The 26713-nt window shown below is 44.6% G+C and overlaps 1 protein-coding gene across 1 annotated transcript in view; it reads left to right on the top strand.

The window, feature by feature from the left end:
* Positions 1-26713, top strand: part of PPFIA1 (PTPRF interacting protein alpha 1) — an 88573-nt gene that overhangs the window by 46528 nt on the left and 15332 nt on the right. The window contains exons 12-19 of the mRNA XM_065404451.1: positions 2254-2316; positions 3961-4040; positions 4269-4419; positions 5342-5565; positions 14622-14856; positions 19731-19882; positions 20683-20855; positions 21538-21631. Coding sequence (XP_065260523.1) covers positions 2254-2316; positions 3961-4040; positions 4269-4419; positions 5342-5565; positions 14622-14856; positions 19731-19882; positions 20683-20855; positions 21538-21631 — 1172 coding nt within the window. The remainder of the gene's footprint in view (positions 1-2253; positions 2317-3960; positions 4041-4268; positions 4420-5341; positions 5566-14621; positions 14857-19730; positions 19883-20682; positions 20856-21537; positions 21632-26713) is intronic.

The following is a 26713-nucleotide window of genomic DNA, read 5'->3' as shown; positions in this document are numbered from 1 at the left end:
GTCTGTTGCAGAGTCAGGAACAGAACACAGATCTTGAGTCCCATTCTTCTCGTATATCTTTTGCCCCACTCCTCCTTTTCTATCTAGTCCAGTGTTTCCTGGATCATGGTGATATTCTTGTCAGCTAGAGAAATATCATCTTTCCCTCACAGGAGAATGTCTACTTGACTATAAAAATGGTCACTGGACCGAGGAGTTTTTCTGTGATCAATTATTGCACACTTCAGACCCCTGTCCGAGGTTCTGTTCTTTGCCCTCCTAATTCAGTTCCTCTTCCAGCTTGTGACATGGACTTTCACTTATTGGCTCACTTTCATCTGTAGTTTTTCAGAGATTCTTCTTTGAGGTGGCACTGCATTTCTTCAGTAGGATGAAAGAATCCTTAAAGGAAAACAAGGAAGTTCCTTCTGTGGTAGCATTTTCTCCTTTTGTTCAATGATCATTTCAGTTTGCATTCCCCCATATTGAAGATGTAGATTCGAGTCTTTTGGAATACGGTACTCACCTGGGAAAAATTTTCAGTAAAAGTTAAATGGCCCTCTCTTTAAAGACTTCAACATGCTGGCATATTTTATGATCCGTCTGAATTTTCAGAGGCACTTGTTTTTGCTGTGACCAGCAAGTGGTCTGTCACCAGCACCCCAGCTGAGTTTCTGACAATACTATTCCAGGGCTCTAGAGGCAGATGGCTTCTTTGCTACAATCCCAAGAGAGCTGGGCTTTTGCTTTCCTCTCTGCTTTTGTTCTCAAAGGGAACTAAGGAAAATCAGGCATGACTGAATAAAACTCTACTGTGGCCCTGTTGGCCCTTGTTCTGGGACCCAATGAATTAAGTGCTTAAAGTTAGGCTCCCTAAGTCTGAAATATTTGGCCTCTGACTTTAACATAGTGGGGAAGCAAGATTCAAAGCACTGACCTACCCCCAGCACCAGTGAATATATTTTATGCACTCTGTCGCAGTGCCAGTCTGTTTGGGCTAACCATGGTACAAAACCTCTTTCTGGAATAAGACTGACTGAACTCTCTCTAAGTTTGAGATATTATTCATGAAGTAAAAAGACATTTTTAGATATACTTCACTGTTAGTATTGATGCTCAGAAAGGTACTGTTACTTTTCTGCGTAAGTGTATGATTAATAGGAAACCAACAAAAATGTATAGTTGAATAGAATCTCATTTGTCTCTATCCAGGTCATTAAGCCTTTCTCCCCAGAATATCCTATATTGTAGCTTCCAGTGTTTCAAAACTGAGTTAAGATGCAAACAATTAAAAACAAGAACTTTCAAGATAGTGTGTAACCAGTTTGGGCGGGGGAGGAGAAAATGAGTCAAAAGGTTATAAACTTCCTAAAACAACTTCCCTTTTGCAGTGACAATGCCATTTTCATTATTATTGTATACTACAATCACATACATTATTGGAGATCTTGTGCTTCAGCTGAAGGAAGCCAGATGCTTTGGTGGTGGTGGTCTTTGTAGCTGACAGACAACTTTCGTAGCCTGAGTATGGGAGTCAGTTTGAGCATGATTGTAGTAGTTAGTTATTGTATAAAATTTGTATATTTATAGTACAGATATTGATAAACTGCCATATGATAACTATGCAAATCCCTGCACTCTTGCTAATGAGAACTACGAGAGTACCGGAGTTTACAATACTGTATAGCTGACAAATTACTGTATGATGGTTATGCAAATCAGACAAATAAAACCAGTATTAAGGGAATCTAACGACCAGGAAAGATTATACATCAGTAACTGTACCACAATCCTGCTTTGATTGTCTGAGACATCTTTTTCATTAAAATTATATCTGTCTGCTACTTAGAATAACTTTGTCAAAAGGAAACTAGCAAACAGATAAAACCACGGTTTATAGTAGAGCCCTGCACAGATACAAAATTTATATCTGCATCTAATCCACAAATGGTCCGCGGATTTGTAGGGCTCTAATTATTAGTAGTAACTGTTTCGTGTTCTGCTAACTTTTATCACCAGTAATTTAATCATATGGAGGATCACAGACCCAGAAGTCTGAATCTATTTTAATTATATTAAAAAAATAACAGTAGTAGGCACAACTAATAGTTTTCTTTAGTTAATAAATTAAGTAGCTGTGAGTTAAGAGGTACTGCAGTTACTCCTTATGTAATGGACCTTTGTAATAGCTTTTCTTACCTTAATCACCCTTCAAAAAATTGAAAGATCTACAATGATTTAACAGTAACATAACTTTGTGCAATTTTATTTTAGAACTCTCTTCTTCGAGAAGTTGAAAATGCAAAGAAGCAAGTAGAGGATCTTCAACATGAAAAGGTATTATACGGATAGTTTTTCAAATAAAAATGTAACTGTTCCATTGGGACATAGCTGGAATATGATATAAACTATACTACATAACTTTATAGTTATAGCAGGTTGTGTAAAAATATTTAAACGTCCTTGGTTTCTTGCCTTGGTCTCGGTAATTTCTTGTGGCACAATTAGTACTGTTACTGTTCATTGTAAAAGGTTGGTTGCCTCCTTTGGTTCAGAGAATTATTGTTGTGGCTTTTACAGGTGACTTAAGTTTTTCAGCAGAATTGCCTATTTAATTTAGTTCAGTTAAGTACAAACTAGGTGAAAACAAGGGGGCTGTATTGATAATTTACCAGGATTCTGAAGGCCCTGTCTAACTCATATTTTTTGCATAACTTACGCAGTGAGCAGTAAAAACACAAATAAAACTTTTCAGTTGCAAGTGCATCTTAATGTATATTTTATAACAGAGGCATCCAGTGTACATTTTGAAAAGCTTGCTACTGAATATTGTAAAATTTGTACACTACTGTTTTAAAAACCACTTCAAAAATTATGGAGTGGGACAGGAGAAGCACCTATCATACTTGGCTGCTGTGTTGAGCTCTTGTTGGTCGGGGGAGGATTAAGCAGCTCAGAATCATCAGGAACAGAGCTCTTGTCACTAAAGGTGTTGGAGATGTTTTGGAGGAGAGGAGTGGGCTATGCTTAAACCTTCTTTCACTTTCTGGGTATGGGGTAGCAGAATGCACAAAATTCCTTTAACTGTCTGGCCATCCCACTTCTTTCTAAATAATGTTGGCACAACCTTTCATTCCCAAAGTTGTGGTGATTCACATTGTAAGCAGCTATGGGAATGTCTGCTCTGACATCACAGTACTTGTATGGCTTATTCAGCAATAGTATGTACTATGTGTCCTAAAATACTTTGCTGTGAAGTGACCAAGTTGCACAGGCTTTACATCAGTTATGCAAATTTAAAGAAACTAAGAGCTACAGGTTGTATTAGAGTGTTCTGCAGGATGGGCTTCGAATATCTGTGGCATGGGACAGGAGTTCTCAACCTGGGAATTGCCCCTTGCCATTGGCTATCTAGGTCCTAATTTCACTCTTCTCAGTCTTCTGTTGAAGTGACTTACTCAATCATTCAGTTACTACTTACATATAAAATTCTGGGAAGCATGAGGAGATCCTAGTTGCAAGTGGCTGGATTTAAGGTCCTGTTTCGTATAGAGCTTCAGCCATCCTCAGGCTGTCCTTACTAATTCAGTTTTCTCATTTACTCTAATCAATGGTAGCCAGTCATTCACACGTGGATACATCTCTTATTCAGTTGTTTCAATTAAAAAAAAATCGGTATTTACCTAGCATAATTGACTGAGGCATCTCAATTACCACAGTACTTCCAGTACTGCTCTCTGGTGTTTAGTAGATCAGTAGTGGTGATTTAATGGTTACCACTGTTAATATGGCAGAAGTCTTTGAAGGCCTGCTTCACTGAGGAGTAGTTTTGAAGGCAATCCATTGCATAGAACACATAATAGTGGAAATGAGTTCTCTGGGCCTGGAAGATATATACATTCATTTTTTTTAAATGAATCTAATGGCAGAGCTCTTGTACGTTTGTTTCCTGATTTGTTTTTCTTGTTCTATTCTTTGCAGGATCAACTGGTACTAAATATTGAAGCAATGAGGGCTGAAAATGACCAAATGAGGATCAGAGCCACTTCTCTTCACCATAGGTACAAGCATTTAATGAGAATACTGTTTTGCTAGAGGTTACAATCAGCTTTGTTATATTTTATAGGTTTTTTTATTATTATAATTTTAAACATTATTACTGAGCATAGTAATGAATAATATTTCTAAGCCAAAGTTGCAATACTACTTTCAGTCTAAAAATTAAAACTGGAGGAGCAAGAATAGTCTTTTCCATACATCTAAAGATTTAATCTGTGTTCACGTTTTAGCCGACCACATTTGGGTAGTGTACCAGATTTCAGATATCCGATGACACCATTATCTGTGGCTGACAGTCATACGGATCCCTATAGCACCTCATCAGTGTTAAGACGGCCCCAGAAAGGGCGTTTGGCAGCTCTACGAGATGAACCTTCAAAGGTAATGGAACATTATTACTTTGATAGCGAAATATGCTTAGATTCTTTTGATCTAATAGGCAATTGCAAGTTTGTAGGATAGAAGTACATAGTATGTGACTGCTGCATAGTGTAGCCTTATTAAATAATGACACTAGAATTTTTTGCACTTATAATATTTATTGTTTATCACAGTTTTTTCCCAAAGTGGGCTACTCAGAAGTTTAAAAACTCTTCTTTTTCTTTAAGGGATTGACATTTTTATTTTGTATACTAAAGTGTAGGTTTTTGCTAGATTCTGCTTTTTTTGTATACACTAGATTTCCTGTTTCACCAAAATACATAATTACCAGTACTTTTTAATGTATGTTTTAATTGTTATTTAGTAACTGAAAAAGTAGGGATTTTGATACTGTATTCATTGTTAAAAAAATGTGATAGAAAATATAACTTTGAAACTGAAATATCATCTGAAACAACCCAAATCCAGATTTTAATTTGTGTGCACAAAGATGTTGCAATTTCAATTTAATAATCTAGCATGCTATCCATCATTTGGCAGCAATCCCTCTGTCCCTTTAAATATTTCAGTTTCAACAGGGCTCAATTCCTAAATATACTGAGTAGTCCATCAAACGTATGATGGAATTTGGATTAATATTGTTGCATTAGAGTTGGGTGGGATATGCGTAAGTTTTCCATGACTTGAACCATTACTATAATTCTGCAGTTTTCTAAAGAATTGGTTTTGTTTTTACTGTTTTCTAAATATTGCTTTCCTGATGGATATCTACAGCATGTAAGTGAGAACTTGTTAACTTTGTTTTTATATTTTTTTTTAGCTTCTTGAAAGTAATTAATTAAATAGTAAAGGGTTTATATTGTTTTTTTCAATTAGATTGGGATTTCTAGTCTTTTTTTTTTTTTTTTTTTTTTTTAAACAGGTTCAAACCCTTAATGAACAGGATTGGGAACGTGCACAACAAGCAAGTGTGTTGGCAAATGTAGCACAAGCATTTGAGAGTGATGTTGATGTCTCGGATGGTGAAGATGACAGAGAGACTATATTCAGTTCAGTCGATCTTCTGTCACCTAGTGGTCAGGCTGATGCTCAGACTTTAGCCATGATGCTTCAAGAGCAATTGGATGCAATTAACAAAGAGATTAGGTATAGTTTATCGGTTAATTACAATTATGATAAAATCTTCTTTCATAGCAGAAATTAAAGATCTCTCATTGATTTGTGTGTGGTTATGGGTAAGCCACGCAACCTCTGTGTTTTATTTGGAAAAAAATAATTTAAAAGTGGTTATGGTTGGCCAACTTTGTAAAATGCTTCTGACACTGTACATATGGATGGAAATTACTATATAAATGGTGGTGGTGGCAGTAGCTGTTGCTGCTAATAGCAATTGAGAGCAAGTTCTTAATCATCATTTAAACTGCCATGTAATAAGTTGCTGGTTATTCTCTCCTAAATTTGTCTGTAGTAACTACTACTATTGTAATACTCTACCAATGGGTGTTAGAGTGGATGATCTTCTGAATTGTGCAAGAGGTAAAATACCTAGGCACGATGGAGTAGTAATAGTAGAAAGGCTGTAACTTCTTTGGATTGCCTTGTTCTTCTTCGAGTGCTTGCTCATATCGATTCCAATTAGGTGTGCGCGCGCCGCATGCACGATCGTCGGAGAATTTTCTACCCTAGCAACACCCGGTGGGTCGGCTGTGGAGCCCCCTGGAGTGGCGCCTTCATGGCGCTGGATATATACCCCAGCCGACCCAGCGCCCCCTCAGTTCCTTCTTACCCCCCCCTGACGGTCGTTGGAACTGTGGAGCGCGGCTTAGCTGTTCTCCACTCTCCCTAGCTTATCCTGTTAATTCTGTAGATAGTTGTAGTCATAGTTGTTGTATAGTGTTAGATAGTTATTCATCTTCGTTTTTAATAGTTGTAAATAGCGGGGGTTAAGGGGGTGGTTCTCCCCCCTTTTCCCCCCGGCGCATAGCCGGGCTCATGCCCAAGGCTCCTGGCTTTAAGCCGTGCGCGTCCTGCGCTAAGCCTATGCCTACGAGTGATCCGCACGACTCGTGTCTGAAGTGTCTAGGAGAGTCCCATCAGACAGATAAGTGCAAGATCTGTAAGGCCTTCAGACCGAGAACCAAAAAGGAGCGGGACTTTAGGCTTAGGCAGCTCCTCATGGAGGCTCCTCCCTCGGCGCGCCCAGCCCCGGCACCGAGCGCCTCGGTGCGCAGCGCCCCTGCGGCACCGACCAGTACTGCACCGCGGGCAGAATCGGACAAGGACTCACGGCACCGGCCTCCTTCGGCACCGCGCCCGCCACAGGGGCCTCGGCGCCGTTCCCTGTCTCCGGGACACAAGAAATCCCACAAGGCGCAGGAGACTGCTGTCCTACAGACGCCGGCTCCCCCGGTGCCGGGGGTAGAGCCGCATCCGCCTTTAGAGCGCCAGAAGCAAGTACCTGCTACACCGTCGACTCCGGCACCGAGGCCGTTGAGTCCGGTGCGGACTGGATCACCACCTCGGTCGGCTGTGGAGCCTTGTCTCCCGTCCACTCCAGAGACCTTCGCGACGGCGAGAGACCTTATTGCTCTCACGGAGCCGGCGCCGTCTCAACCACCGGCACCGGCGGCTCCTCGCGCAGTGCAATCCAGGGGCAAGCCTGCCCTGGTACGCCCGCCGTCTCTGGACGTGGACTCACGGCACCGCTCCAGGTGTCGGAGCAGGTCCCGACACCGCTCGCAGTCCCGGCGCCGGCTATCACCTCGGCACCGGTCGTACTCGCGGCCAAGATCCTCTTCACGGCACCGGTCTACGTCTCGGCACCGTCACGATCATCGGTACCGATCGGACTCAAGACGTAGTTCTCGGCACCGGTACGAGCGCCGCTCCAGTTCGAGGGGCCGCTCCCGGTACCACGTCTACTCGCGGTCGTCGTCGTATAGGTCCAGATCCGGATCTCGGCACCGATCCCGGTACCGCTCACCGGCACCGCGCAGGGACCGATCACCTGCGGACCGGCACCGATCGGCACCGTATCATCCTGAGCAGATTCCGACGCGTTCGGCACCGCCTTGGCCCTCGAGATCAGCGTCTCGCTCCTCCGACGGGGCCTCGAGATCAGCATACCCTCCTCAGGGTCAGGCTGCTGCGGCTGACTTGGGCCACTGGCAGGAGCCGGCGGAGGACCCTGAGCAGGGACCTACGCACTGGTCATTCTGGACCCCGTGGGCGTATCACTAGGCGCAAGGGGCTCCACCATCAGCCTCTCGCTCGGCACGCTCTGAGCCCAGGGTCCTGGAGGCCACCATCTCCCGTCCTCCCCCAGGGGGCATGGAGGCTCCCGTGCCTACACCACCTGAGGCCCTGGACCCAGGGGCAGGCGATGCTCCGCTTCAGGGACCCTTAGAACAGGACCCTCCATTAGACCCCTTGCTCCCTGAGGCATCCTCCTCATCTTCCCCAGATGAGGCGGTGGCGGGCACAACAGCCTCGGGCCCGCCCCCGATAGATCTTCGTGCCCACCAGGACCTATTACGTAGGGTGGCGCGTAATATGGATCTCCAGGCGGAGGAGATAGTAGAGGTGCAGGACCCGGTGGTGAGCATCCTCTCGGCTGATGCCCCATCCAGGGTGGCATTACCTCTGATTCAGACGATTCAGGCTAATGCCACTACAATATGGCAAACTCCTGCCTCTATTCCACCCACAGCCAGAGGGGTGGAAAGGAAGTACTTCGTCCCTTCTAAGGACTATGAGTACTTATATACTCATCCCCCACCGTGTTCACTAGTGGTGTCATCGGTGAACGCAAGAGAGCGTCATGGCCAGCAGGCTGCAGCACCCAAATCGAAGGACACTAAGTGCTTCGATTTGTTCGGGCGTAAGGTGTACTCAGCGGGAGGGCCGCAACTCAGAGCGGCAAACCAGCAGGCGCTCTTGGGCCGCTACAACTTTAATTCATGTACCTCTATGGGGAAATTCAAAGAGTTGGTTCCCCAGGACTCAAGGGAAGAGTTCGGGGCCTTAGTGGAGGAGGGTAAGAAGGTGGCGAGGACCTCCTTACAAGCCTCATTGGACATAGCGGACTCGGCCGCCAGGACGCTGGCCTCAGGTATCGCCATGCGGCGAGTCTCCTGGCTCCAGGTCTCGGGCTTGCCGCCGGAACTGCAGCAGACCCTACAGGATTTACCCTTTGAGGGCCACGGGCTGTTCTCGGAGAAGACGGACTCTCGGCTGCAGAGCCTCAAGGACTCGAGAACGATCATGCGCTCCCTGGGGATGCATGTCCCAGGGCCCCAGCGCAGACCCTATAGGGCCCCAGCCTCAAAGGTTCTACCCTCCCCCGCCTCGTCCGAGACAGGACTTCGCCAGAAGACGGGGCCGAGGTGGTAGGCGAAGGTCGACCGGCCCTCAACCCGGTCAGAACCAGGGGCCGCCTAGGCCACCTTCAGGCCCTAGGCAAAACTTTTGAAGGTGCGGTCGAGATCGGCGCCCCAGCCACTACCCAGGATCCAGCTCCCTCCTTTCGGGATCGCCTCTCCCGTTTCCACTGTGCTTGGTCCCTTATAACCTCGGACCATTGGGTCCTTCGCACGGTGGAGAGGGGATACGCTCTCCAGTTTTCTTCGTCCCCCCCCTTCCACACCCCCTCCCCGTCCCTCTTCAGGGACCCTTCTCACGAGCATCTCCTTACACAGGAGGTTTTTGGGCTCCTCTCTATGGGGGCCATAGAGGAGGTTCCGCCAGAGTTAAGGGGCAGGGGGGTTTATTCCCGCTACTTCCTGATCCCCAAGTCAAAAGGGGGTCTGCGACCCATTTTAGACTTACGCGGACTCAACAAATTCATAGTAAAGTTGAAGTTCCACATGGTCTCCTTGGGGACCATTATCCCTTCCCTGGAGACTGGTTCGCCGCCCTCGACATGAAGGACACATATTTTCATATAGCGATCTATCCCCCTCACAGGCGCTTCCTTCGATTTGTGGTAAACAAGGTGCACTACCAATTTGCAGTCCTTCCCTTCGGCTTGTCCGCAGCTCCGAGAGTGTTCACAAAATGTATGGCTGTCGTGGCAGCATACCTTCGTTGACAAGGGATACAGGTGTTCCCGTACTTAGACGACTGGCTGGTACGCGGCCGCACCAGAGAGCAAGTTCAAGCTCACGTTCACATAATAGTACAAACTTTCCACGAGTTAGGCATTCTACTCAACAAAGAGAAGTCCACTCTAGAGCCAACCCAGAGGATAGAATTTATTGGGGCAGTCCTAGACTCCAGACGTGCCCGAGCTATCCTACCAGACAATCGCTTTCATACCGTCACAAGCATCATTCGAGGGCTCAGGGCCTTTCCGATTACCACAATAAGGACGTGCCTTGCCCTATTGGGTCACATGGCCTCTTGTACTTATGTAACCAGACACGCCAGACTTCGACTTCGCCCACTGCAGGCCTGGATATCGTCAACATACCGCCCTCATCAACACAGCCTAAACATGGTGGTCACGATCCCGACCTCGGTCCTGGCCTCTCTCACCTGGTGGCTGGACCGCAAGGCGGTTTGCGCAGGAGTGCCGTTCCACGCCCCTCAACCCTCCCTGCACCTGGTCACGGACGCCTCATCTCTAGGTTGGGGCGCTCACCTTGGGGAGCACCATACCCAGGGAATGTGGACCGCACCCCAACTAGCCCTGCACATCAATGTTCGAGAGCTGATGGCGGTGCGCCTGGCGTGCCAGGCATTTCTCAGTCTCCTACAGGGCCGTTGCGTGTTAGTCCTCACCGACAACACCACGGCCATGTTTTACATCAACAAGCAAGGAGGAGCCCGCTCGTTGCTTCTATGCCAAGAGGCCATTCGCCTGTGGGACTTCTGCATCGCCCACTCGATACATCTCACGGCATCATTCCTTCCTGGAGTCCAGAACACGCTAGCGGACCGTCTCAGCAGGTCCTTCCAGACACACGAGTGGTCAATTCGCCCGGACATCATCTATTCCGTCTTCTAGAGGTGGGGATTTCCCCAGGTCGACCTGTTCGCATCTCGAGCCAACAGGAAGTGCCACGCGTTCTGCTCCCTACAAGGGCGATCTCTGGGCTCTCTGTCGGACGCGCTCCTTCTAACCTGGAAAGACCACCTGTTCTACGCTTTCCCTCCATTTCCACTGGTCCACAGGGTACTGCTCAAGCTACGCAGAGACCGGGCACGGGTAATTCTAGTCACTCCAGCTTGGCCAATGCAGCACTGGTACACCACACTTCTGGAGCTATCGGTTCAAACACCGATCACGCTTCCCTTGTGCCCAGATCTCATCTCTCAGGACCACGGCCGACTATGTCACCCCGACCTGCAATCGCTCCACCTCAAAGCGTGGATGCTCCATGGCTGAACCGGACAGAGCGGCAATGCTCGCATTCCGTCCAGCAGATTCTGCTGGGAAGCAAAAAGCCCTCTACACGGACCACTTACTTAGCTAAGTGGAAGCGGTTCTCCTGTTGGTGCGAGCAGCGAGCCATGCCCCCCTTGCAGGCGCCTATTCCTCTTATACTTGAATATCTCCTATCCCTAAAACAGCAGGGCTTGGCGATACCTTCGGTCAGGGTTCACCTGGCCACTATTTCGGCGTTCCACCCAGGAGAACTCACTTCCTCGGTCTTCTCTAACCCGATGGTCGTTAGATTCTTCTTCGAGTGATTGTTCACGTCCATTACACATTAGGTGTGCGCGCGCCGCGTGCACGAACGTCGGAAACTTTTCCCTCAGCGGCTCCCGTCGGGCCTGCAGGGTCTCCCCTCCCGCCAGAGCGGCGCCTCGCTCTAGCGTAAATATATCCCTGCCGGCCCGACCCTCCCTCTGTTCCTTCTTACCGTCCGTGGCGACGACGTTGGAACAACTCTGTCTCTCATCTGAGAGTGTCCCTTAGCATAGTAATTAGTGTTACAGTTATCAGGTCGTTACTAGTTAGTGTTAAGCTAGCAGTTATCAGTTCTTTACAAAGACTTAAACTTCTTTGTGTTAGGTGTTTGGCCAACCCCGGCACCGGCCCTGGGCAGCGGGGCATGCCGCACGCCCAAGGCTTCAAGGCTTGTGCCACGTGCCGCAAGCCTATGCCATTGAGCGATCCACACGACTCGTTTCTCCGTTGCCTGGGGGAAGCACACCAAAAGGAGCGCTGCAAGATCTGTAAGGCTTTCAAGCCCAGGACTAAGAAAGAGAGAGACTTTCGCCTTAAGCAGCTGCTCGTGGAGTCGGCGTTTCAGCCCTCCACTTCAACGGCACCGTCAACCTCGGTGCGGAGTGCCCCGGCATCGGTTCGTGATCCGACGCCGGCGGGGCAACCTAAGCCTGCGGCACCGACTCAGAGGGAACACCTCCAGCACCGGTCCTCTTTGCCGGCTAAGTCGAAGGGCCAACCCAAGGCCCGAGGATGTTCCCCACACAAGAGGGTAGCACCCGCGAAGACCGCAAGTGCTACTAAGGCCGTTGCGGTCCCAGCACAGATCCTGGTGCCAGTGGCTCCGGCGCCGAAAGGCCCGTCGAGCCCCGGGATAGGCGCGTCGAGTGAGGAGGAAGGGCTGGAGGAACTGTTGGAACAGCCCTCCACCCCGGACACATTTGAGGCAGCAAAGGACCTCATTGAATTGTCTGCTGAAGGCACCCTCCGCGCTAAGGACATTCCGCCGAGACTGCCATCCAAAGGCAAGCCGGCGATGATGCGCCCATCACGGTCGCCATCTCGGCACCGTTCGCGGCGCTGATCCCGGTCGAGCTCCACCTCGGTGGACTCCCGGCTTCCCTCCGCGCAGCGGGCCGCACAACCGTCGGGCCCCAACAGGCACGAGGCACCGGCTCAGCAGCCCTGCTCGAGCAGGCACCGGGACGCTTCGGTTGCGCGATCCCTGAGACCGTCCTCCCGCAGCCGTTCCCGGTCCCGGGGCCACCGGTACCGATCCAGGTCCAGGTCAGCACGGCGCTGGTCCCGGTCACGAAGGCACCGCTCTCCGACCCCGGACCGGCACCGCCGTGGCCCTCTAGATCACCGCCCATAGTTTCGGAGGTGGACTCGGGCCATTCCAGCAAATATGCCCACAGAGCGCAGGCCAGTAGGGAGCACGAAGCCTCTTGGCAACCACAGTGGGGACACCCAGGGCAATGGCCATTCTGGACCCCTAGGGCCTACCACCAACAAGGCCCCCCGTGCAGGACCTCGAGATCGCGCCCCTCAGGACACCGGTCCCGCTCCCCACGGTGGCGCCCACCCACCCGCAAAGAGGCCACGGTCTCCAGGCCGCCAGAAAGGGAAAGGGCTGACTCGGCACCGAGCCCGGCACCGTCCCAGGCCCACGTCAGGGAACGCACTCCGGAGGAGCACCCTGCTGATGAGGAGTTGCGGGAGGAAGAGGACGCACAAAAGGCCATGACCTCCTCCTCCTCACCAGACGAAGCCGTGGGGGGCACAACAGTGTCCGGTCCTCCCCCGATTGACCATCGGGCACACCAGGACCTACTCCGCCGAGTAGCCCTCAATTTGGGGTTGCAGGCAGAGGAAACTGTCGAGCAGGAAGACCCTATGGTCGACATTCTAAGCCCGGAGGGCCCCTCCAGGATCGAGCTCCCGCTCATAAAAACGGTCCAATCTAATTATAAGACTGTTTGGCAAACACCAGCCTCCGCGGCGCCTACCGCAAAGGGCGTAGAGAGGAAATACTTCGCCCCATCCAAGGGGTTTGATTTCCTATTCTCCCATCCAACCCCATGTTCGCTGGTCGTCTCTGCGGTCAACGAACGGGAGCGACATGGCCAACAGGCCCCGGCCCCCAAGGCCAAGGAGGCAAAACGCTTGGACTTATTTGGGAGAAAGGATCACGTCCTGTATTCGTGCTTGCTACGACCTGGCCGGTGTCGCGACGCCGCGCCTCACCACTCACTCCACGAGGGCCCAGGCCTCCTCGACTGCCTTCCTGGCTCAAGTCCCGATCCAGGACATTTGTAGAGCTGCAGTTTGGTCGTCAGTCCACACATTCGCCGCTCACTAAGCGCTGGTACAGCAATCCAGAGACGATGCTGCATTCAGATCAGCGGTTTTGCACACAGCGATGTCTCACTCCGACCCCACCACCTAGGTAAGGCTTGGGAGTCACCTAATTGGAATCGATATGAGCAAGCACTCGAAGAAGAAAAGACGGTTACTCACCTTTGTAACTGTTGTTCTTCGAGATGTGTTGCTCATATCCATTCCAAACCCGCCCCCCTTCCCCACTGTCAGAGTAGCCGGCAAGAAGGAACTGAGGGGGCACTGGGTCGGCTGGGGTATATATCCAGCGCCATGAAGGCGCCACTCCAGGGGGCTCCACAGCCGACCCACCGAGTGTTGCTAGGGTAGAAAATTCTCCGACGATCGTGCATGCGGCGCGCGCACACCTAATTGGAATGGATATGAGCAACACATCTCGAAGAACAACAGTTACAAAAGTGAGTAACCGTCTTTTTCTGTTGCTTTTAAATAGTACCTTCGGTTTTCATTTTAATGGTAGTGTACTTACTGAATAATAGTTACCACATACTTTGGATATATAACATTTTCATATGAGATTCTTGAAGCACTTTACAAATAAGCTTCACAAAATTCTTGTGAAATAGGGAACTGTTGACCTTTTTATAGATGGGGAAACTGAGGTGGTGTGATAACTTGCCTTGGTCACAGAGGAAGTCTGGTGCTTTCACCACAAGGCTAGCCTTCCTCTTAGACTATCTTTCAGTTTCTCAGTCCAAATTATATTTTTACAATATTACAGTATATTAAAACTCGTCATCCTTCTATACGACTTCCTGTGTTTTGGATAAATTCTTCTGAAAGGCCTACATATTATACTGCATTGTGAAGTGTTACTAATTTGACAGAACATAAAACACATGAACTGTGATACTAACAAAACATCAATCACACTACCTTTTGTCACATCGAATTTCCTATTCTTTTTGTATGTTACGTTGTCTGAATTGCAGCTATCTTGTCTTTCCTGTCTGTAGAGGTCTAGTTTTCTAGAGTCATACAAATAACCACACAACTTAAAACTATTATTCAGTCAGCCCCATCACTTATCTTAGTGTCATTGAGTCTTGCAATGCTTTTGCAAATGTACTTATTTTACAGTGAATTGATCAATTTAAAAAAAAATCACCTAGTCTTTAAACTTTTTTAGATTGATACAAGAAGAAAAGGAAAATACGGAGCAGCGAGCAGAGGAAATTGAAAGTCGAGTTGGTAGCGGGAGTCTAGATAACAATGGACGATTTCGGTCAATGAACTCCATTCCCCTTCCTTTTATTGGTGGGACCCTCGCTGGTTCCTCTCCTCCTGGTAGTGGCCGTTCCACACCAAGGCGGATCCCACATAGTCCAGCTCGGGAAGTGGACAGACTAGGTATTATGACACTAGTAAGTATCAGATTTTTTTTCTCTACAATAGAAAATATCTGCATCCTAAATAACAACCCTAGTAACCTTTGTCCTTTGTATCATTTTCCCTTATTCAATTATTTTACTTGTTTCCTTTCACCTTCAACATCAAGTTCAAATTGCTGGTCTTAACTTTCAAAAAGTCTCCAAAAGTTTGGTCTCTGCTCTGCCCACATCTCTTACCTACATTCTGTCTCCTCCTCCTAGTTTTACTCTGTGCTGCCGCATGTGCCTGGGAGAACTTAGCCCTTTTCCTCCAAATCCTGGTGCAACAACCACTTACCCTCTTCTTTCTTAAGTCTATTCAAATCATACATGTTTTATTGCTGCCTGTTGGTCATAATCCACATTTCTACTGAATGCTCACCAAATAAATAATGTCATACAAATATGTGAAACCCATAATCTTGAAGATTAATGATTAAGAGCTGTACATTTAAAATGTAAATAGCAATGAAGTGAACTGAAATGTATCTATTTGAGCTAGCAATTTATAGAGGAAATGTTTCAAGCAAGTTCTAATCTAAACATTTTCTTTGCAGAAATTGACTCAAAAATGAGTTTCACAGCTGTTTCTATGAAAAAATAGGTCAGAATCAGGGCTGGCGGGGGGGCGGGGGGAAATGTGACAATTTGCCCCAGGCCCCGCGGCGGTCCAGGTCTTTGGCAGCGGGGGCCGCTTCAGTGCTGCCGAAGACGTGGAGCGACTGAAGGGCCCCCCGCTGCCGAAATGCCACCGAAGACCGCTGCCGGGTGAGTACAAGCTCCGCAGCTCCCCCGCTTTGCCCCAGGCCCCCTGAATCCTCTGGGCGGCCCTGGTCAGAATGATATTTATTGCCAAGGCTTCCTCTCCCAATGCAGCGTGACTTTTTTAAATCTAGTTTTAGTGAGCAAAAATAAGCTGCAAGTCCTGTAGCATCTAGAAATCTTCATGAATTTTATTGTTCAATAATTGAAACTGTAATTCATTTCCATTAAAATTCACAACTCCAAGATTTAAAGGAACTGACCAAATTAGATGTGGTAGTATTTAGCTGAGCTGTTGGCTTATTCAATAACTGAATAATTTTTTTAAGTATGGTAATATAAAGATCCTAAACTTCCACCAGAACTACAGTAGTGGAGATACTGGATTTTGATTAATGTATATTGTGAATAATGGATTATTTTTTACATTATTTTGTAGTTTCCTAATAAAAATCCACTTGGTATTTATGAACATTAGCTAACATTAAGCCTGTTAGCTTGCATTAAGCTCATGTCATTGTATCAAATGCTATCATAGAGATAGTAATTCTGTTTTGGGATTGGGTTTTTTTCTTTCCAGATTTGTGAATACAAGCTAGTTTAATAACGGTTTTAAAAATTCAGTGCTGGTACTTTTTTTAGTTTAACTAAAACTAGTGAATTAAAAGCTTGTAGCTTTCTTTAACAAGTACTGGCTGACACTCTGTATTTTTTTTTCCCATTGGTGTTCATAGCTCTTACTTTAGCCATCCCAAAATTAATTGGGTATTGAGGTCTGGATTAATTTATGATTTTATTCATTTTTTCCCCTCTGTTCACCTCTTCCTATAATGATTAAGATTAAGATTTTCTTTACAAGGAATGGATGATGTCCTTGGGTGGTATTTAAATAGCACATTTAGATCCTGAATCCATGTATATTTAATATTTGACGCACCTTTCAGGGTTATCTAATTTATTTTCTGTTGATGGACGTCTCAAGGGTAAACTGAGTCTATACTATGATTTGATTAGCTTGTTCTGATATACAATATACAGTAAAAGCTTTGTTATCTGGCATATTGGGGGCATGAGGGGTGCTGGTAAGTCAAAAATTCCAGTTAACTAAGAAGAAGGGAGTTTGGGTGCGGGAGGAGTTTTGGGGTGCTGGATCCGGGCGGTGCTCACCTTGGTCTGCTCCTAAGCAGAGGCGCGGCCAGGCATCTCTGTGTGCTGCCTCCGCCCGCAGCTCCCGCCCCCGCAACTCCCATTGGCCATAGTCCCTGGTCAATGGGAGCTGCGGAGCCAGTGCTTGGGTGGGGCGGGGGCAGCGCACTGAGTCCCCATAGCCATTCTTCCATCTAGGAGCAGCAGAGACATGTCGCCGCTTGCGGGGAGCCGCCTGAGATGAGCACCGCCCAGATCCAGCACCCCGCAACCCCTCCCGTGCCCCAATCCCCGTCCCGAGCCCCCTTCTGCACCTAAAGTTCCTCCCAGAGCCCGCGCGCCACAGCCCTTCCCGAAATGCCAGTTTCTAGAGCTTTCCGGTTGGTAAAGTGCTGGATAACACAGCTTTTACTGTAGTAACATTGATCATCAAAACAGAAATATTTTAATGTAAGATTAAGCAAATCTTTACACATTTACCTTGCTTAGCTAACGTGGAACCTTTTGCAAAAGGCATATTTTTAATCCAAGTAGACTTGGCAAGCCAGTCAAGTAATGTCAATCGACGACCTTATAATTGACCACGGCCAGTATTCTCAAATATCCCAACAAGAATACCCTGATGTATGTGGCAGCCTACAATTTTCATTGCATCACGGTGCCATTCTGCATTTTTAGTATTTAATTTCATTGTGTTTTGCATTTTTCTGAATGAAAATAAGTGAAGTAATTTGTTTTTTTGTAAGTAGGCATGAGTATCTCCCCTATGCCTATTGGAGACGATAAAGTTGTACCTTTTTTTTCCCCTTCCTGTTACTGTTCTAATATATTAGTACTCTAAAATATTTGACAGTTTTTGAATTACTTGTTAATATTTGACCGGTCGATTGACCAGTTATTTTTGGATCAAATTCCCAAACCTACCTTATCTTTGGATTCTACATTCTTTGTTTGTAATACGAAGTGCATTGAATTTTTGATACTCAATTTTTTTTTGCCTACAAGTCCTTTTTTAAAATACTGAGCCAAGTACAGTGTAAATCTGTTCCCAAACTATATGAATGTAATTTTTTACCAGTATCAGTCTGATATGATTATGCTTTATGTACAACTTCAGTTAATGAACAATCTTTGATCTTTTGCTCTGCATACTGTTAAAGGTTGGGAATGTCTAAGAGGTGAGATTCAACAGATTTTGGTGAGGGTGGGGAAGAACAACTATTGGTGATAGACTGGGCATATTCATTCCAACAACCTAAATGTAAGTTACCTCACAATACTGCTGCCAGAGTTCTGGACTTCAGAATTAATACTGTAATGTTTCTGCTTATATAAAGCCTAGAAAAGGGAACAAGATTCCAAACTGGCTCAGAATGAAGAGTGTTAAAAATTCATAGGATCTAACTCCGACAACATAGAAACCTCAGTCCCTGCCTTGAGTATCTTTGGTTATGTGATCAAGGGATCTCCATGCATCTGAAGAAGTGGGTTTTTACCCACAAAAGTTTATGCCCAAATAAATCTGTTAATCTTTAAGGTGCCACCGGACTCCTTGTTGTTTTTGTGGATACAGACTAACACGGCTACCCCTCTGATACTTGTGATCAAGGGAGAGTCTTTGCCCAAGTAGTCTCCTTATTTTAAAAAAAAAAAAAAAAAAATCAAAACAAAACTTAATTTACTGGTTTTCTTGCTGAGAATTTTTTTTTCTGTTTTCTTTTTTAATTTTGCCTTGTAGATATGGGTGAAATATTGTTATCCTCTAAAACTGCTATTTAAGTATCTACAGTATTTCCATTATAAACCTAGATTTTCAAGTATATGGTAGTCTAAATATTTTGTAGTTGGAGAGCATCTCAGCTTTCTTCCACATATATTCTGCTATATTATCTTCTCCCTAATGTGTTTTTGTCTGTGCTAATGCTTTGAGATTGTGCTACAGGAGTTTGCAATAAATCTGGTTTCTCTTAATTTCTTTTCTTTGCATGCATCTGTCAGCCTAGTGATTTAAGGAAACACCGTAGAAAGGTAAACTCTTTAGCCACTTAGTTACGTTCTTTTGCTATGTCATTCACCATAAAGTATTAGTGTAAATGAGATTCCTTGCAAGAGTTACATATTTGTGAATAATTGCAAATTATTTCATGTTCAGATTTAATCTCTGCTATTAAAAATATTAAATTAATGCTTTTTAATGATGTTGGGAATAAAGAAAAGAAGAGGAAGATGATCTGCTATAGAGGAAGCAATAATAATTTAGCTTGAGATACTTTTACCCCAAGTAAAGGGTGTAGTATGTTATCCATTTGCAATAGCCATTCCTCTATCTCTGTAAAGGCATACTTACGTTGAATTTTGAAGATTACCAACACACAATTAAATTACTTAGTTTGAATTTCTGATCCTCATCACACTTGAAGGAACTCCATAAGTATTGACATATGGATTCCTGATTTCAAAAAATTGTGATTTAAAACATCTAACCCCATGACATCTAGAACACCTTCTTTAAAACTCTTCTAGTTCCTCATAATTGGAGTTTGAGCAATGCTTTACTTGGCCCTCTGTCTTGTGGCTTTACTGAAAGAACTAATAAGGGTCGGGTGTGTATATATTGTAATATTAGCATACATAGTTTTAGGGAGTTGTTAAAGGGAATGTATACTTGCTTTGAGCCCTATTTGCTGGATAGGGAGGCAGTGAATTCTACATAAGATTGCCACGGTCCCATGTCCAGCAGAAATATTAATTCAACAACACAGGTTGTCTACAAAAATAAGAGGAAGTTCAGAGAGAATGAAAAAGTAGAAATGATGGCCCCAGAATAAAAGGGCTGGGAGAACCGTATCACTATCAAGTGAAAAAATAATCAAATACATTCTTTTAATTCTTTGTACAGTATTAATGTAGGATTCATGCAAGAAACTAAACCCTAAAGTTTCCATTCTTTTTTCCCTTAGTCTCCAGTTTCTGGAGAAGAAGTACGAGATGACAAGACCACAATAAAATGTGAGACATCACCACCATCTTCGCCTCGATCTCTGCATTTGGATAGAGTCCATAAAGGAGCTTTGCATACATTGAGCCACGAAGACATCAGGGACATAAGAAAGTAAGTAAGCAAGATGGCAGAAAACATGAGGTTAATATTCTGATAACAGCTAAAGTTCAGATTTTTAAAAAGCTGATTGATTACAATGATTCAGATCATGCAAGTTTTAAGAAATTGATTTTTAAAACTTCTGAAAAGACAAAGTAAATGGAGAAGTCAGAATAATATGACAGTTGATTTGCTAAAGTTAGTCTGCATAAGCAGTCCCCTTAGCACATTCATTACTAGCAGTTGGTTTTCTATGGGGAAGTTTTCAAGTACCGGCGGTTTGCCTTTCTTTTTATCACTTTATGTAAAAATGCATATTATAGAGAAGAAAGGTAGATGAAAGGAAGCTGGAATTTTAATTTATTATGCAACTCATTTCCAGATCTGTCGCTTAAATTCAACCTATGTTCATCTGAACTCGGTAGGGAATCTGACATCTAGTGGATTGTAATATACATAACAAAAGATATACAAATAACCTGCAGTTGCTTGACATAGGTCAGTCACCCTAATAAGATCTCTTAATAAGAAAAGGGGTAAAATGTTGAGACATTGGATGTTGTCCAGTGTTTTTTTTTTTTTTTTTTTTTATGCTCCATTTAATCTTTTGATACATCTTCTGGTGATGCTTTTCGCATCTTTTGTGACAAGAAATGTTTAAAAACTGGAAATTAATTTGCTGAGGTAACTTGACAGTCTTCATTAGCTTCCACCAAAACCTCAAATTGCCATAAAAAATGTAATGTGCTAAAAGTGGGGATTATTTTGTGTGTGTTCTTTTACAGACTAAAAGAAGTTCTTTTTCTCTAAAGTTCTACAGGTTCTCAAGATGGGCAAGTAAGCAACCCCAGTAGCAGTAATAGTAGCCAGGATTCCCTTCACAAAGCCCCTAAAAAGAAGGGGATCAAATCCTCTATAGGTCGCTTATTTGGTAAGAAAGAAAAGGGTCGACCTGGACAAACCAGCAAAGAATCTTTGGGACAAGGTTGGTTTGTTATCTTCTAACTAGTGTATTATCAATAGTATAAAAGGAAGGAAAGACTTAGGCCATGTCTACACTTACCGGGGATCGATGCTGCTGCGATCGATGCAACGGGGGTCGTCTTAGCGGGTCTACTGAAGACCTGCTAAATTGACCGCAGAGCGCTCTCCAGTCAACTCTGGTACTCCACCAGAACGAGAGGAGTAAGATAAGGCGACAGGAGAGCGTCTCCCATTGACACAGCACGGTGTTATTCACGTAGTTGGAGTAGCATAACTTAGGTTGACTTACTGCAGTAGTGTAGACAAGGCCTTAGTCTCATGGTATACATTTTTAATGTGTTTTTCTAAGTAATATTTATTTTAGATTCTAGGTGCATGACATGTGGAGTGGGGAGAGAATAAAGATATTCTGAAATGCTTGTTCATATCTCATATTCAAGTACTATATGCTTTAGTGTATCTCTGGAAAAAAAGGGCTATCTTTTTAATTTCTTCTCCTTCTCGTATGACATTAATAAAATGAGTTACCGATAGAAACATAATTGGACAATTACTGCTGATTAGTAACATTACAAAGTACTAATTACTTTGTTCAGGAATATGATAGTTATGCTGGTTTATACAAATACATTCAAGGTAAAATACAAAAAATGTCACTAAGTACCTATTTTTATTCCTTGTAGTTGGCTTGGCAGAAACAGACAATTCATCTCAAGAGGCCTTAGGACTCAGCAAACTTGGGGGACAGGCAGAAAAAAATAGAAAACAACAGAAAAAGTAAGTTATCAAATATGTAATTTAGGTGAAATGAATAATTTCTTTGTTTAAAGGAAAAATTCCAAACATTATGCCTGATGCAGTATCAAGCCTCATTAAGTTTTGCAGACTTATTTTTTACATACATCTCCAATATAGTGTGTTAAAAATGAGTTGTGATCTTGGCAAACCTGATGTGATAGCGTTTAGCACTAAAATCACTACTGTCAAAAATGAGAAACGAATTTTGGAAAAGTAAAAATGGACTTACTAAAAAACATGTCTTGAAACAGAGATGGTCATTTTAAATTTCTGCTCTTGAGGTTTGTTCCTTGTGTGAATCGCTGGCAAGAGTCCAACAAGTGTCTGGCTGCCAGCTGAGAGCCACATAGTGCAAGCCTCCCTTCTTGGAACATTAGGGATCCCTAGTGTGTCCAGCAGCTAGTTCTTTTTAACAATTGACTATGAAGCAATTCCTTTCTACATAACTGCTGCTACTCATTTTGTCTGTTCACTAAATTTATTACTTAAGATTTTTCTGTTTTTTTTCTTGTAAGCTCTCATGGCTTTTGGCAATTTAAAATAATTCATTTTTGCTATTGGCGGTGCATTTTGCCCCAGAATTTGTTTTGGTGCATTAGTTTGCTGAACGCTTACCTGCCAGTCTTTGGATATACACCTCTACCCCGATAGAACGCGACCCGATATAACACGAATTTGGATATAACGCGGTAAAGCAGCGGGGAGTCCCGGGCCCTTTAAAGCGCCACCCGAGCCCCACTGCTTTACCGCATTATATCCAAATTCATGTGGAGCCCCAGGCCCTTTAAATCCCCGCTGGAGCCCCGGGGCTCCGGCAGCCGGGCTCGGGCAGTGATTTAAAGGGCCAGAGGCTCTGGCCGCTGCAGGGAGCCCCAGGCCCTTTAAATCCCCGCCTGAGCCCCGCTGCCAGAGCTCCGGCAGTGATTTAAAGAGCCCGGGGCTCCCCGCAGCGGCTGGAGCACCGGGCCCTTTAAATCACCGCCGGGGAAGCCGGTCCAGTCCAGCACGGCGGACCGGACCGGATATAACGCGGTCTCACCTATAAGGCAGTGAGATGTTTTGGCTCCCAAGGACCACATTATATCGGGGTAGAGGTGTATCTAACTTTGAGCTGGATGTGTAATTTCCAGGTTAAGGAGACACACCCATGCTAGCTCTGTTTGCGTAGCATGCTAAAAATAGAAGTGGGAGGCGTGGCTGCCTTGAGTAGGATCCCATCTGAGATGCTAGATATGTATTGGGGCAGCTAGTCCATCCCACTGCTCATGCCTCCCTGGCCAAACTTCTATTTTTAGAGCTAACATGGTTATGAGCTGGAGATTACACCTTGAGCTGGAGATTACACCTCCAGTTCGAAGTGTAGATGTGCTCTTTTAAGTGACATATTTTAAACAGCAGTCATTTTTTGCCTGGTTTTGGAATCTTTCCAATAAGTATTAAGGTACAATTTTTTTTTCTGTTTTGTTTACCTTTTAAAGATGTACTACATCTTGTGTTGTTCCCAAATGAACCAGGCAGCAGAGAGGTAGCAAAGTCAGAAGGCAGACGAGATCGTTCATGGTAGTAATCTGACTGGATATTTAACTGGCAGAATAGAATACTATTGAAAACTTGAATAGGTAGGCAGAATTAGGATTTAATTGAGTCCTTCCCACTCACCTTCTTAATAAGATACTAGTTGGCTGTCATTATGTTGTGCATTACAAAAACAAGAACATATATTCTTTACATATCAATAGTATTACTGTTTTTAATCCACCCAACTATCGTTTTCCTCTGTGTCAAACTAAGCTAAATTGATTTGAGGTCAATTATGGATGTCTTGCTTCATCTTCAGGAAGATTAGGTAGTAAATGTGCAAGAAGCAAGCACATTAGGATTTATTTTCATTTAAAAGGGAAACTCTATAGTGCTGAAAATATGCTCTTAAATTTAGTAGCAAATAAAAGAAATGTATGGTTAATTGCCAAGAAAATTGGCAACATTTTTATTTGAAAAACGTGAATATTGGTAATATATTTTGACTGTAATGACACAAAGAACTGTTGCTCCTGAAATTGCTGACACACAGAATCCCGCCTTGTGACTAAATTCTGTTCTAATGATTTTGATAGTTTATGGAGTTTTCAGATATTACCTCTACTTTCTTGAAAGAGAAATGTTAACCTAGCTCAGGGGTCGGCAACCTTTCAGAAGTGGTGTGCCGAGTCTTCATTTATTCACTCTGATTTAAGGTTTCGCGTGCCAGTAATACATTTTTATAGAAAGAGACCTTCTAAAAACAGTAGTGTATAATCTATAACTAAACTATTGTATGTAAAGTAAATAAGGTTTTAAAAATGTTTAAGAAGCTTCATTTAAAATTAAATTAAAATGCGGAGCCCCATGGACTGGTGGCCAGGACCCGGGCAGTGTGAGTGCCACTGAAAATCAGCTCGCGTGCCGCCTTTGGCACACGTGCCATAGGTTGCCTACCCCGGCCTAGCTATACCACAGCAGCACTTATTACCATAGCTTTTTGTCTTTGCTCTTTTTTTTTTTTTTTTTTTCTGGAAAATGTTCTTGATTTAGATAATTCTCAATGCCAGCTAAAATTCACATTTTGCAAAAATAAGAACCAACAAAAACATTCACACTCAATTCTGGCTGACTTCCACCATCTCAAAAGCTACTTCTTGCAGGTGAAAAATAATCATTTTGCTTTGAAAATTAATATGTACTTGCTTCCTGAACTGCTTTTCAAAATTTTGCTACCATTGCCGGAAACTATATTCAATTCAGATTATTGACTGTTATCCATTTACTGATTTATTTTGAAAATATTTACCCACATTTGCAAGTATGTTACAAGCATAATCTAACTAATTCTTCAAACAACCCTTTGATGTTTATCAGGTGTTGCATATCAAGTTATAATTTACAAATGACAAATCCGAATTGGAAATTGTGGCTTTCCCAAGATCAAAATGTAGGATTTCAGAACCTCTGATTCCCAGTCCTGTACACTCAGTGAACACATTGATATGTGCTTACTGATCAATATGATGAGGTTTTCATAGTAAATTTCAAAATGTAAAGAGTATTACCGAAAAGACATAGGTTGTCATAAAAGCCTTGTTACGCTGGTGGAAATATGTAGCAAAAATGTACATTTTCTTTACTTTTACTGCCCCACAGGGCAAAGTGTAGGACTCTTCAATCTTATATGAGTAGGGGTCTAACACATGGTTGCCAGTTGTCTGGTTTTGAGTTGGAATGCCTGGTCGAAAAGGGATCCTGGCGGCTCCCGTCAGCAGTGCTGTTAAAAATCCAGTCAGCGGGGCTAAGGCAGATCCCTGTCTGCCCTGGCTCTGTGTGGCTCCTGGAAGTGGCCGGCATTTCCCTCCGGCTCCTAGGCGGATGTGTGGCCACGGGGCCTCCGCGTGCTACCCCGGCCCCGAAGCTCCCACTGGCTGCGGTTCCCAGCCAATGGGAGCTGCAGAGCCAGCGCTCGGGGCGGGGGCAGAGTGCGCCTGGCCACATCTCCACCTAGAAGCCGAAGGGAAATGCCAGCCACTTCCGGGAGCCGCCTGAGGTAAGCGCCACTCAAAGCCCGTACCCCAGCCCTGAGCTCCTTCCTGCACCCAAACTCCCTCCCAGAGCCTGCACCCCCTGCCACACTCTGAACCCCTTGGCCCCAGCCCCCCCCATCCTTGGCCCCGCACCAGAGCCCGCACTCTCAGTTGGAGCCCCCCCACCCTTATCCCCAGCCTCAGCCTGGAGCCCCCCCAGCACCCTGAACCCCTCATTTCTGGCCCCACCCTGGAGCGCACACACCCAGCCCAGAGCCCTTACACTCTCCTACACACCTGCCCCAGCCTAGAGCCCCCCCTCACACACCATATCCCTCATTTCTGGTCCCAACCTGGAGCCCGCACCCCTAGCCAGAGTCTTGACCCTCTCCTGCACTCCAACCCCCTGCCCAGCCCGGTGAAATTGAGTGGGGGGGGGGGGATATGGAGTGAGCAGGGTTGGGGCCTCAGGGAAGGAGCAGGGGGCGGGGCAAGTGTGTTCAGTTTTCTGCAGTCAGAAAGTTGGCAACCCTAATCTAGCATTCTTCAAATCACAGTACTATACTTTTATCAATCCATTCCAAAAACTTGCCAAAGTGCACTGAACATAGGAAGCAAAAATATGTTAGAAATAACTAGAGAAGATCCATCGCCATCTCAGTGGGAATAATCATAAACATGAAAAGGATCGTGTCAGAGCAAATTCTCAAGGCTAATTGCTCAGTTTCAAAAACATGTACACAGTGAAGAGTATCTGAGTGACTCAGTAAGATTCCATACTCTATATTGAAAATCAACAATATTCAGGTAGCTTTTATTAAAAGGATTAAGAATTTCATTCTTTCTGAAACCTTATGTAACTGTAGCAGCAGTGACTAAAAAGCTTCTTTGTGCTTATTTTGTGTATCACTTCATATCTTTTTTTGTTTCTGTATACACAATCTCAAACATGTTTGCAACAGGCATTGTTACCATTTTATTTGAAGGCTCTATTAATAATCCTATGTTTAAAGAACTGAATTACATTATTTCATTCTGTTTGTTTCTGTATTTGTGTTATGAGTTCAGTTTAATTGTAGTTTTACATTTTTCCTTCATTGTTTTATTTCCTTATTATTTACCATTTGATGTGGTAGTGCAAAATCAGGGTAAGTTTATATTTAATTTATTAGGATTGTTGTGGGATGTGTGAGAAATTTGTTTGGAAACTTGCTTTGATTTTAATGATGTATTAAAAGCCCTAATTGTTCAGCAAATTAAATGCATGTTTTTACAAGAGGTGATGTTTCTATAATAGGCGGTGAAATGTTCTGCTGAAGCATTTATAGTGAAAGCTTGTTAACAGTATTTGTTAAGGCATTGACAAAAACAAAGCCGTTTATCTTACACTGCATGCTGTGAATGTACATAATGTGAATTTCAGTACTTCATTTAAATTATAAAACTGTACAACCTTACTTAATATGATCTAACAATTTTAACTCTGTTTTGGAAAGCTGTTTATTAGTAC

Source organism: Emys orbicularis, chromosome 4 (genome assembly GCF_028017835.1).
Source record: "Emys orbicularis isolate rEmyOrb1 chromosome 4, rEmyOrb1.hap1, whole genome shotgun sequence".
Lineage (NCBI taxonomy): Eukaryota > Metazoa > Chordata > Testudines > Emydidae > Emys > Emys orbicularis.
This window is presented reverse-complemented; position numbering and strand designations above follow the sequence as displayed.